At 59.9% G+C, this 11,652-nt stretch overlaps 2 protein-coding genes across 2 annotated transcripts; one reads left to right on the top strand and one right to left on the bottom strand.

Moving 5' to 3' along the window:
* The first annotated feature begins 6 nt into the window (after window positions 1-6).
* HMGA1 (high mobility group AT-hook 1) lies at window positions 7-8,111 on the top strand. The gene is made up of 4 exons (XM_040249078.1): window positions 7-3,001; window positions 4,801-4,884; window positions 5,487-5,537; window positions 6,804-8,111. The coding sequence occupies exons 1-4, from the start codon at window positions 2,900-2,902 to the stop codon at window positions 6,855-6,857; spliced, it is 291 nt and encodes a 96-aa protein (XP_040105012.1). The 5' UTR covers window positions 7-2,899; the 3' UTR covers window positions 6,858-8,111.
* A 135-nt stretch (window positions 8,112-8,246) lies between these two features.
* SMIM29 (small integral membrane protein 29) lies at window positions 8,247-11,059 on the bottom strand. Its single transcript, XM_040249077.1, has 5 exons — window positions 10,967-11,059; window positions 9,508-9,691; window positions 9,278-9,303; window positions 8,879-8,984; window positions 8,247-8,699 (listed from the first exon to the last, which is right to left on the bottom strand). The coding sequence occupies exons 2-5, from the start codon at window positions 9,616-9,618 to the stop codon at window positions 8,634-8,636; spliced, it is 309 nt and encodes a 102-aa protein (XP_040105011.1). The 5' UTR covers window positions 9,619-9,691; window positions 10,967-11,059; the 3' UTR covers window positions 8,247-8,633.
* Window positions 11,060-11,652: the final 593 nt, after the last annotated feature.

Here is an 11,652-nt window from a genome sequence, read left to right as displayed (position 1 = left end):
AGCGCGCGGTGGGGGAGGGGGTGCGCGGCTGCGGCGAGCGCGAGTCGTGCACCCGGCGGCTCTCGGTGCACCTCGCGCGGCCGCCGCTCCCGCCCGAGCCCGAGCCCGAGCCCGGGCCTGTGCCGTGGGGGCGGGGAGAGGGGCAGGCTGGGGCGCGGCGGGAGAGCCCGGGGCCGAGCGGCCCCGCAGCCTGGGGAAGTTCTCTAAGTGGGGGAGTGGGATGGGCGGGAACCCCGCAATTCGGCCTGAACTCCGGGCTCGGCCTTTTATCCCGGCGCTCGCTCCGCAGCCGAGGCCGACTCCCTGGCCTGGGTTTGGGGCTTCACCCCGACCCCACCTCTGGCCCGGCCTGCGCCTCTTCAGCCCCCGGGGCCCGGCCTGCCCTCCGCCCCCACAAACTGGTTTCTCTGCTTTGCTGGGCTCTGTTGGAACTAGTCCCTTTGACTCCCCGTTTCATTTTTTTTTAAACTGGGGCTTTTATTTTGCGGGGAAGTCGCGGAGGGAGGCGGCTTTCTTCCTCTCCCCCGCGCGCGCCAGGTTTCCTGCCCCAAGGCGGGCTTGGGTGCCCCCTCTGGCAGGAAGTGGGGCCGGGTGCACCCTCGTGGCGGTGCATGCGGTCGGAGGGCACCGGTTTCCCGCGCCTGCACCCGCGGCCTGCGCCCCTCCCCCCGCGCGCTCCGGCCCCTCGTCCCTCGGCCGACCAGCAACGGCCGGGTGCAGACACTTGCAGAGTCACTCAGGGCCCGGGTCTGGAGTAGGGGCGACAGGGGTTTTACCAGCCCCCAGGCGGGTAAGGAAACTGGCGGGCGAGAAGGGTCGCCAGGAACCCATTCCAATTTGCTCTGTGACCTTGGGCACCTCATCAACCCTTTCTCTAGGCTACTTTTTGGGAGGAAACGAGGCAGCCCCATGGTGATTTCCTAGAGTCATGCCCACGGATTGCCTTAGCGTTTGTGGAGCCCACATTGTGTGGAGAGGACAAGTCTGAGGCCCGAAAGGGCTTATTACCGACGATAGGATTGAAGTTGGGCCTCAAACGTGGCTTCTCCAAGCCAGGCCTCCCTGATGTTCAGAAACAGGTGGAAGAGACAAGCATTTGTTGGTCTCACCAGAGAGGGCCTCAGGCCTTAATTCAGTTCATGGAGGCCTGGATCTGGGGTGGGGGTGAGCGGATTAAAGGGACCCCAGCAGCAAGAAGTGGGGAAATACCAGACACACTCAACAGGGTCCCCAGGCAGGCTGGGCTGGGCCTTGTGGGATTAGGGGCTGGCTTCGCCCAACTAGAACCCCCTCTTGGAGGGGGCCTCCAGCAAACCTCATGTGAGGTCAGCGCTCATTTAGCTGATTAATTTTGATGTTTAGTTTTGAAGGGGGATCTGTGGTGTAATGTAAGATTCTAATCACTGCCTGTAATTACAGAGCAGGCCAAGCCACTAATGATGGAGCAGGATAAATCACCAACCACCTTGTTTAAAAGGGTCTTCAAGTCTGAAATATTATGAAATGGAATAATTACCAGACGAAGTCTCGCCGTCTGGAGCATTTCAATACTTGAGGATCAGGGGCCTTAGGCCCCTCTTAACAATCACAAGTTTGCAAAAAGCAGGCTTTCCTGTCTTCGGGTTAAAACTGGAAATAGTCTGAATCTGAAAAGGGAGAGTCGTTTTCAAATGTTCTAGTTCTCATTTTGATTGGAATGAACCTTTCAGTTGTTTAAGTGTTTTTAATTTTTACCTGGTTTGATTCTTGCTGCAGAGGTAGGCAAGACAGGTGGAGCATCATTACCCCCATTTTATAGGTTGAGGGGCTTTTCTGGAAGTAGAGCCACTTGGGCCCACCCTTTGCCAAGGGCAGCCTCCCAAGACAAATCTCTGTCTGTAACTTGGGGATAATAACTTGGAGGATAGGAGTGGGGGCCCCTTGTTGCTCTTTCTCAGCCTCTGGAAGAGACTCCCCAGTACAGGTGCAGGTGCCTCTTGCAGAGGGTGGTTTTACATGAATTCTGTATTTGTAGGACTGATTAAGTCCAAACAGTCCTCTTAAGAAGAGGGAATATGCTAGAAAAGGACCAAGGTGCTTTGAGGATCAGCCCTCCTAGGGCTTCAGGGGGTCAGCTAGTGTTTTCTCCCTCTCAGTTGGAGAAGTCCCTGCCCCTCATGTGAGGAGGCATCAAAGAGAAAGATCCCGTTTGACTCCAGGTGGGTGGGAGTGGGCTAGGGGGAAGAGGAGACTCCCCTTTCAGCTTTGGGTGGTTTCCTTTCCTCCCCGCACCTCACCCAGTGTGGTTTTAGCCCCCATTTCCCAGATTGGTTGCATCTTTGACCCTCCAAGGTTTAATCCAGGGAGAGGGAAGCAGAGAGAACCGGTGGGGCCCTGGGCAGTGCTGTGGACGAGGTGGCCCAGGGACTGATGGCATGGCTGCCGGGTAGATGTGCAGGGCTCATTCCCTGCTTACCTCTCTTCCCTTGTTCCCCACGAGCTACCCAGGCTTGGCTTGCTTTTAAAAGAGAAGGGGCAGCACAGTGGAGGGGAGGTCCCTGGCAGTCTGAGGACCATCTTGCCCACACCTCAGCCAGGGCGGCCTCACCCACAGCCAGGTCTGGGCTGGCTGCGCTCTTGAGTGGGGGTGGCAGGGCAACAAAGAGCCCTTCTGAGTAGGAGATAAGGCCCTGATTAAGGCCAACGGCCCAGCCCCACCCTGCAGCCTGCACGCCGGGCTGGGCAGACAACCCTAGGCCAGGGTGGGAGTCCTAGGGGTCCCTGGGAGCAGGCAGTTTCCTGCTGGGTGGGAATGATGAGGGTTTGGAGGTGGCTAATGCAAGAAGTTTCATCTAAAACACTTTTCCTGCCTCTCAGCAGCCCAGCCGTGGCTCCTTGCCTGCTCTGCTGACAAGGGAAGATGAGCGAGTCGAGCTCGAAGTCCAGCCAGCCCCTGGCCTCCAAGCAGGAGAAGGACGGCACTGAGAAGCGCGGGCGGGGCCGGCCTCGCAAGCAGCCTCCGGTGAGCCCTGGGGCTGCGCTGGCAGGAGGCAGCTGGCTGTCCAGACCTTCGCCTTGGTTTACCTCTTGGGGCTAGGGAGGTTTCCGGCATCGTGGCAGGTGAAAACAGGACTGGCAGGGTGCGGCATCCTTCCTATACGTATGTGGGCTCCCCACACACGCGTCCCTGGTGCCCAAGACCCCAGGAGAGGAGTGTGGCTCAAGGGAGCCCTGAACCTGAGTTCAAGCCAGGAGTGAGCCTGTAGTCATGCAGGCCAGAGCTTACACTGGTAAACCACTCACCCTTTCTTTCCAGTCCATTGTGGACCAGTGTATTGAAGTGTGGTGCCTCAGTGGTAAAGAATCTGCCTGCCAAGCAGGAGATGTGGGATCGATCCCTGGGTCAGGAAGATCCCCTGGAGGAGGAAATGGCAACCCACTCCAGTATTCTTGCCCGGGAAATCCCATGGACAGAGGAGCTTGGCAGGCTACTGTCCGTGGAGTCATAACGTGACTTGGCGACTAAACGACAACAAAGGTGAATTATAGAAACATGAACATTTACATATGTAAGCCCAGCAGTATGCATGGTAGCACTCTGTTAACTTACTTAATACTTACTGTCAGTTTCTGTAGTTCTTCATCCCAGGGCAGGGGCCAGCACCTGTTCGTGGGCTTCCTTGAGTGACCCTGCATTGGGCTCTGCCTGGTTCTGTAAAAGCCCAGAAAGTTTACAACGTTAGGGAGTTGGTGGCAGAGTGACTCAGAGCCCTGGTTCTGGGCACCCCAGGGAGCTTGGCCAGTCAGGCTGTGTGGGCCACCTGTTACCTTGGTTTCTCTCTTGAGAGGCAGCTGTCCCACATGAGGGCGCAGCTGTGGGTGAAGCCCTGTTCCTTCCCTTTCCTGGGCGAGAGAAGGGGAAAGGAACTGAAGCTGATCCTTGTCTGCCAGGCCCCAGGCACGCCTCCCCGCCCCCACTGGGATTCTCCATACTAGCTCTTTAGGAGCCGTGAGGAGTCTCATGGGCGGTGGAATTCATCTGCCTCTTTCAGAGCCCTGTTCATGTGTGAAATCACCCCCTTAGTCTGATTCCTTTGGCCTCCCCCTGCTGCCTGTGGGCTTGTCGGTGAGGGGTGTCAGAACGGGTGTGCGGTTACTGGGTGACGAACAGCCCACGGGCAGCCGCCCTGGGAAACCACCACTGATGGGCCTTTACTGCCTGGCTTCTGTGCATTATGTAGCAGCTTTTTATTCTATCTTGGGTCTATTAAAGTTTCAGTGGCCCAAATGGCAGGGGTCTCTGGGGTTCCAAGCTGTGGACATGAGTCCTCCCTAGGAGGCAACCTGGAGGGAGTCTGGTTTGCAGGGAGAGCTGGAGGCTCCCTCTAGGGGAAGGGGCATCCTTTCCCCTCTTCTGCATCCCTGCCTTCTGGCGGAGGTGGGGGTGGGGTGGGCAGTGATGACAGCCCAGTGCTAGAGACTTGTCCTGGCTTCATTCAGCATCTGCCCTAAGATCTGAGAGCTGGTCAGAGGCTGAGCTGGGGTGTGGACAGAGCTATCTCATGTCTTTCTGCCCCCACGACACCCTTCCCAGAGGCCTTCTGGTGTCTTGTCATTTTGCTGTTGCAGAGAAGCTAGGGAAAGGCTTTGCAAAAGAATGTCAGATGGAGAATCTGAATCCCAAGGGTTACCTGCCATGGTTCCTGTGCATTCTGGAGCGGGGCCGTCAGACCACTGCTGGGCTGGGGCAGAGGGCCCTGTCCTGAAAGGGGGCAGGGAAGGTGGCTTCCGCATCTCTGAGTGTCTCATCTGTCTTTGCAGAAGGAGCCCAGTGAAGTGCCAACACCTAAGAGACCTCGGGGCCGACCGAAGGGGAGCAAAAACAAGGGTGCTGCCAAGACCCGGGTGAGACTTATGGGGGGCCCTCTGCCCTGACAGCAGCCATGGGAGGCCTGGTCTGTCCTCATTCTCTGCACCCGCTTCTGGCATATGGGTGGTGACGGGCCTGTGCCAATGGAGGAGAGGGGGCCAGTGACTGAGGTCTCACTTCTGGGCCTTGGCCCGCCCAGGACAGTGGGGAAGTCGAGGTGTCCAGCAGGTTTCCTGGTCTGGAGAGGCAAGGGGGCAGCTCCACCCAGGGCTGAGACTGTCACCTTCTCTGCGGGAGGTCCCCTGGCTCCTGCAGGAATGATGGGGGGAGGCCAGATTCATAGTGGCATCAGCCTTTCAGAGAAGTTGTTTTGGTTTTTTTATTTTATTTTTTCTAAGACACGACTCATATCCTCTTGAGTCATGGGTGGAGGAGGGAGTTGGGGGGCGTGTGTGTATGTTGGGGGGGGGGGCAGTGTGGCTGGCCAGTCATCACCAGCTGGACTCGGGTGGGCCTGCCGGGGTGGGAGTCCCGGGCTGCCCCTCCCTGCTGTCCCTCACCATCTGGGGCACTGGTCATTGGGTGGGCACCTTTGGGGACATTTTTGACGTAGTGAATCTTTTTTCTGACCATCTAGAAAACCACCACAACTCCAGGGAGAAAACCAAGGGGCAGACCCAAAAAACTGGTAGGTGACTGGGGCAGAGGCAGCTTGGTTCCTCTGGGGAGACTGTTAAAGAGTGAGTGATGCTCCATCCTGTGCGCCCACAGAGGGAGATGGCTCTCCCTGACCTGCAGGGCCCGCAATGGTGGGACTTGACGTTTTCACCCAGGCCTAGGGAGGGGAAAGGGTTTGTCCAGGGCCCCCGGACTCCTGGCACTCAGCCCAGGGCTTCTGAAGAGCTGTGTCCATGAGAAGTGGAGGGTCCCGGGTACAAACCAGGCTAGACTCACTGCCCTGCCTTACTGGGGGTGGTTCTTTTTTCCTTCTCCTGCTTCTGGTTCAGAGTCAGAACTTCTAGGGTGGACCTTGAGGTCATATGGTAGCATCTCTCCCCCCCCGCCCCCCGCCGCTCCCGCACTGTAGTAATGAAGAAGAAGGGAGGTTTAAGCAGCAGCAGTAGAGGAGCTCAACTCCAGAACGGGGGTGGGTCATAGCCTGCTGGGTGGGAGCTGAGGAGCCCCACTCCCATCTGGGCCCCCAGGCAGCTGGGAGCAGTGGCTGGCGGGCTGCGCCCAGAGATCTGCAGGCAGGGCCCTTGCAACCTGTCCTCCTTGCGGCTCGTTCCTCGAGCTGTGTGAGCTGAGCCACCACTGGTTGAGGGGGGCTTGGGGTGCTGGCAGGGCCCCAAGAGTGAGTAACAGGAAACGGGTTGTTTTGGAGTTTGTGCCTGGCACGGGGGCCCTGTGTGGTGTCCCGACATTCCCGCCCAGTGAGTGAGCCCCGGCCGGCACACACTTCCCCTCGCTCCCCGCCCTGGCCTGGGGTCAGCCCGCGGCCGTGGCCACTCCACCGCCCAGCAGCTGCCCCTGTGGGCCGCTGAGGCCACCTGGTACCCTCAGTGGAGGGGGTTCACAGCCTCCACCCACCCCTGCCCTTCCCTTCTCCTCTCCCTGGCTGCCGTCTCCCACCCCAGGACCAGTCACTTCCTTGCCAACTTGAGCCCAGGGGTGCCCTCTGCTCTGCCAGGAGCCCCCTGCCCCTGGGGGCTGAGGGGCCTGGCTGTGTGTGAGACCAGCGTGTGTGGGTTTCTTTTTCCCTCCCTTTAAATTCTTCCTTTTTTATGAATGAAACTGGGCCGTGGAGGTTGCTGAGTCACCCACACACTCAGCCCTGACTCATCCCCCTTCTGGAGAGGCCGGGCGTGGGGGGGTGGTGAGCTTGGCCTCTGGGGGCGGCAGCGGAGGAGGGGGCGGGCCTGGCATTCTCTTGATGGCCCTGCCTACCCTGCAGGAGAAGGAGGAAGAGGAGGGCATCTCGCAGGAGTCCTCAGAGGAGGAGCAGTGACCGCCGCCCGCTCCCTCCCGAGGAGCAGTTTCCTTCTGGGACTGGACAGCTCCGCTCTGTTCCCGCCCCCGCCCCCAGGCCCTCCCCGCCCCCTACCTGCGCCCTCCCTGCCACACTACACCGCAGACCAGCCGCCACAGGGTCCCTGGGCCCGAGTGGGGAGCCGCTCCCTTTGATTTCAGGTCCCAGCGACCCTTCACCCAGCCGCCCTCCCCAACAAAGCTGACTTCCACTTAGCCACTCCCGCGCTGCCACACCCCTGCTCCCTGCGTGGTGGGGGCCTTGCTGGCTGGGCTCTCGGTTTGGGGATCCCCTCTGCCTCTCCCCTCTGGCTTCCCGATAAGGGGCCTGGGAGGGCTCCCCTGGCCTTAAGAGGGGCGCAAGCCCCATCTCATCCTCTCATTTGGAAACGCCCCACTTCACTGTACTGGCGGCAGCAGATGCGGCCACTGGAGAGGGGTGCCCCGAGATGCCCACCACCACCCCCTCTCCTTCCCACCTTGCCTTGTCCCCCCACTAGGTGGGGCCACCCTCTTGGGGGCTCAGGAAGGAAGGTAGGAATGTAAGCCCCGTCCCAGCTCTAGGCAGGCTCCAGCCCACCTTGCCCTCACCCTGGAATCCCATTGCAATGATGGGAAAGAGTCCCCTTTATCCAGGTGAGGCCCAGGAGGCCTGGGCTCCCTGCAGCAGCCTCTTGAGCTGGAGCCACTCCCCGCCCCTGTCTGCTTCCGCTCCAGGCCTCAGTTTCCCCTCCTCCCTTCCCTCGGGGCACTAATAACAAGGAGCTAGTCTCGACCACTCCCACCCTTCTGCTCCTCCCCAACCCCCAAGGTTCTGGTTCCATCTTTCCTCTGTTCACAAACTACCTCTGGACAGTTGTGTTGTTTTTTTTGTTAAATGTTTCATTCTTAGACATCCGTCGTTGCTGCTGCTACCAGCGCCAAATGTCCATCCTCATCACCTCCTGTTCTGCCCACGTCCCCCTCCTCCAAGAAGCTCTTAGGGGAAGGGGTCTGGAGCAAAGCAGGCTGGGTACCAACTCCCCCAGTCCCAGGGAAGGTGGGGTCCTGCCCCTAGGATGCTGCAGCAGAGTGAGGGCGGGCGGGGAGGGGGCCCGTGTTGACTGTCAGGTGTAGGGGCCACCTTCTCCACCTGCTCTGTCAGGGAGGAGGTAGCCATTATTTGTCCCAGCCTGGGGCTCCCCTCTGGTTTCCTATTTGCAGTTACTTGAATAAAAAAATATCCTTTTCTGGACTGAGTCTTTTCTGTGGTGGGTGCCTAGAATAGGGAATGTTAGAAACCAGGGATCTCTAGTGAGTGAGTGAAAAAGAAAAGGCACTGGAGTTGACTACAGGGAAGGTAGAGCCCCTCTTGAAGAAATCAACTACACCCCTAGCCACAAAACATTTTATTTACAAAATATATATACTGAATATACATTAGGCCTGTCACCATGGGAACAGCTCCAAAGCTATGTCTGGGAGGGCTGGAGAAAGGTGCCCGTGGAAGGGCAAAGCCCCACCTGGTAATCCCAGCCACCCTTTCACCCCAGGAAGAAACATTCTCATTAGTTCCTGGGAGTGGCTGGTAGGTAGGCTCATCCCACAAAGGACTGAAAGCCTAGGAGGGAGTGAGGAGGTGGGTCCAGTGGAGGCTGGCGGCTCTGCAGAGCTTAGGAGCCGGGCTGAATGTAAGGGTGCTGGGGGAGCAGCAGGCTGCGGGGCCCTGGGTGATCAAGACCCTGTGGTTCAGGGAGGGGTGGATCGGGCACTGAGGTCATGTCTTGACATCCAGCAAGGGCATCCGCTTGTGCTGGTAGCCACTCTGCCAGCCGTGGACCACCTGTAGCAGGGGAAAGCAGGCCACAGCACAGCTTGCAGGGAGGTACCTGACTGGCCCTGGCCCAGATGGGGAAGGCTGCCCAAATGAGGAAGGCTGAGGGCAGAAGCAGGTTCTGGCTTCAGGGCTGTGAGGAGAGCAGGCCCACCCCTGCTGGTTCTCCGTCCCCCCAGGGTGTTCACCTTGGGGTCCCCCACGTCTGACAGCAGCTCCTGCTCGGCCTCGTGCAGCTCCTCGGCAGGGTCGTAGCTGTACATGGGGAGCAGGTGATGGCGAAGCCGGTCCACCCTGGGGGGCACGGGGTTGCTCAGCCACCGCACCCTACGTCTCCCTGCAGACACCTGACTCCGCTGTTTCCCCCAACGGGGCACCTCCAGCAGGTGCCTTTCAGGGTACACTAGAGCTCTAAGGACACACGTCTGGATAGGAAAAAGCCTAACAGTGGCGTGCAGGGAATTTCAGCTTTGTCTTCTGAATGGCTGAGGGCATCTTACGTGTGTGCTGGGATCTCAGATCCTATGGGAAGAACTGTTAAGCAGAATGTGGCGGGGGGGGGGGGCACTTGGAACAGGGACACTCACCGTTTTCTCTTCTGGATGTACATCACCTGTAACAGAGACAGCACTGTGGAGGCGGCTGAGCCCAGGATGGCCCACGGGGGAAAGGGACCCGCCTCCACACCCTTCTCTCCCTAGAGCCTCTGCTCCCGAGACAGCAGGACAGTGAGATGCTGTGTACAGGCTGGTCCAGGCCCACTCACCCCCACCTTAGCAAGAGTGTGGGGGTGTGTGTACGTGTGGAGGCTCCTTACCACAGCCACCACCACCCCGACCAGGGTGATGAGGAAGAAAGGTCCCAACACATAGCCCACCATGGAGTCGCTGTTGGCCTGCGGGGCATTGGGCACTGTGGTGTTACTCATGACATCGGCAGCCGGAGGGCCCGGTAGTCCGCATGGGCAGTACTGCCTCGGGAGGGTGCCTCCCCCGGGCTCCCTGAAGAGGGGGAAAGTGAAGGTGAAAGTCGCTCAGTCATGTCCGACTCTTTGGTGGGAGCCCATGGACTGTAGTCCATGAATTCTCCAGGCCAGAATACTGGAGTGGGTAGCCTTTCCCTTCTCCAGGGGATCTTCCCAACCCAGGGATTGAACCCAGGTCTCCTGCATTGTAGGCGGATTCTTTACCAACTGAGCTATGAGGGAAGTCTGAAGAGGAGGAAGGAGGTTGTCAATTCCACCCAGGGTGACAGCCAGGCTCTGGATCCCTCCCCGAGATAGTAATATATGAAAACTAAGGTCAGGTCCTAGAAGGGGGAGGGAGGGGGTCTTCCAGGTCAGTGTGCTGGGCTGAACCCTCCAGTGACTCTCAGCAAATCCTGGGGTTTACCCAGGGGCACCAAGGGGAGGCCAGACCCAGGGCATGAGTGCTGCCCAGGGTGGGGCTTTCACTCAGGTGCTGGTGCTGGCCAAACATTTGCAGATACTAGCTACTGAGGGAAGATTAGGTGGAGGTCCCCAGCTCCCGCCCCCTCCTCCTGGAGCACTGGGCTACCAGAAGCTATCCAGTGAAGCAAAATGGAGAGATTAGGTTAAAATATGGGGTCCTCACTGCAGCCAAGGGGTGAAGCAGGAGCATCCGGAGGACCCCCCTCGATCCTGGTCCAGTGCCCACACTTCAGGCTAGAGCTCCCGGGCCTTCGTTGTCTCTCGTGTCACTCCAGACAGAGAACCTGGGCACCGTCTCCCCCATTGGTCTTGTGCCAGAGCGGACACCAGCGGGCAGGGCTGGGCTGCATCTGCGAGGTGATGTCACCTCCCCCTGGTCCTCACTCGGGGCTCCGCCCGGGTCCCTCCCCTCCTGGCCTGGCATGACAGGCGGAAGTGGAGAGGGTCAGCTCCCATGACAGATGCAAGGAGACTCTTCACGGGTGGCTGCACGCATATGCTCCGAGGTCCGTGACCCCGGTTCGCCTGGGTTTCCATCGGAGGTTAAGGGCTGAGCCGCCTGTCTCGGTGCCCATGAGGGCTCCGGACTCGCCCAGTCGCACACCCATCCCGTGGTCGAGGGGACATTCCGAGGTAGGGAGGGTGACAGGCTGTCCCTAGGATGCGGACCAGCAAGGGAGAGTGAGGGGTAGTTCCCACGGCGCTGGGAGGCTCAGGCCAGGGGAGGAGAACATGAGGGGGGCGCAGAGCGACCCGAGTATCCTGGAATCCCGACACCCCGAGGCGGCCGGCGCTCTGCAGCCCATGCAACCCGGCCATGCCTTACCTCCCGCCGCTGCAGCCCGGAAAGGAACGCCCTCGGTTGGCTCCCGGGCCCCGGAAGAGCCAGCAGGCGCGTGATCAAAGGACCCGGGGAAACAGGCGGGGCCGCGGTATCGGGGTGCAGCCAATCCGATGGCCGCAGGCAGCCGGCCCGGAGACTGCCGGAGTCGCCAATCCGGAGGCGGATACAGCCGGGACTGCAGAGCCCACGCCGCGGCGGCAGGGGGCAGCCGCGGGCTGCGCGGCGGCGCGGGGCGGGGCGCGCGGCTTCCCAGCGTCCCGCGGGGCGTCCCCGGGGCGGCCGCGCTCCGGAGCTCGCGTGTGGGGCCGGGGCCTGGCGCGCGCGCCCTTCGCCCTGCTGATCGGAGCTGGGCTCCGCTCTAACGTGCATCGCAGGCTCTGTGGGACCTCCGTTAATGTCTGTGGAGCCCACTAGGCCTTCTCGCACGCAGCGTGACTGCCCGTCTGTGCTGTGCTCGGAGTGTGTAGGCGGGCCTAGAGTAGCCCTTGCCCGGCCTCGGACCTCGCGCCCAGCCACCCTCCCTCCCTGCGCCTTACTTACTCTTCGTGTTGGTAAAACAGGCTGCTGCAGGCAGCAAACGACGGCACGAGTGGAGCCTAGCACATAACATGCCCTGAATTTTAAAATTTCCTGTTAACCTCTTTCCGGTTTTCTGGGGCACAAAAAAA

Source organism: Oryx dammah, unplaced genomic scaffold, assembly GCF_014754425.2.
Source record: "Oryx dammah isolate SB20612 unplaced genomic scaffold, SCBI_Odam_1.1 HiC_scaffold_11, whole genome shotgun sequence".
NCBI lineage: Eukaryota > Metazoa > Chordata > Mammalia > Artiodactyla > Bovidae > Oryx > Oryx dammah.
This window is presented reverse-complemented; position numbering and strand designations above follow the sequence as displayed.

Excerpts from the sequence above, each read along its gene's own strand:
- HMGA1 (XM_040249078.1), top strand. The coding sequence starts at position 2,900 with ATGAGCGAGTCGAGCTCGAAGTCCAGCCAGCCCCTGGCCTCCAAGCAG. Across the intron at positions 3,002-4,800 it reads GGCCTCGCAAGCAGCCTCCG|AAGGAGCCCAGTGAAGTGCC; the intron begins GTGAGCCCTGGG and ends CTGTCTTTGCAG. Across the intron at positions 5,538-6,803 it reads GGGGCAGACCCAAAAAACTG|GAGAAGGAGGAAGAGGAGGG; the intron begins GTAGGTGACTGG and ends CCTACCCTGCAG.
- SMIM29 (XM_040249077.1), bottom strand. The coding sequence starts at position 9,618 with ATGAGTAACACCACAGTGCCCAATGCCCCGCAGGCCAACAGCGACTCC. Across the intron at positions 9,304-9,507 it reads TCGGGGTGGTGGTGGCTGTG|GTGATGTACATCCAGAAGAG; the intron begins GTAAGGAGCCTC and ends TCTCTGTTACAG. Across the intron at positions 8,700-8,878 it reads CAGACGTGGGGGACCCCAAG|GTGGTCCACGGCTGGCAGAG; the intron begins GTGAACACCCTG and ends CCCCTGCTACAG.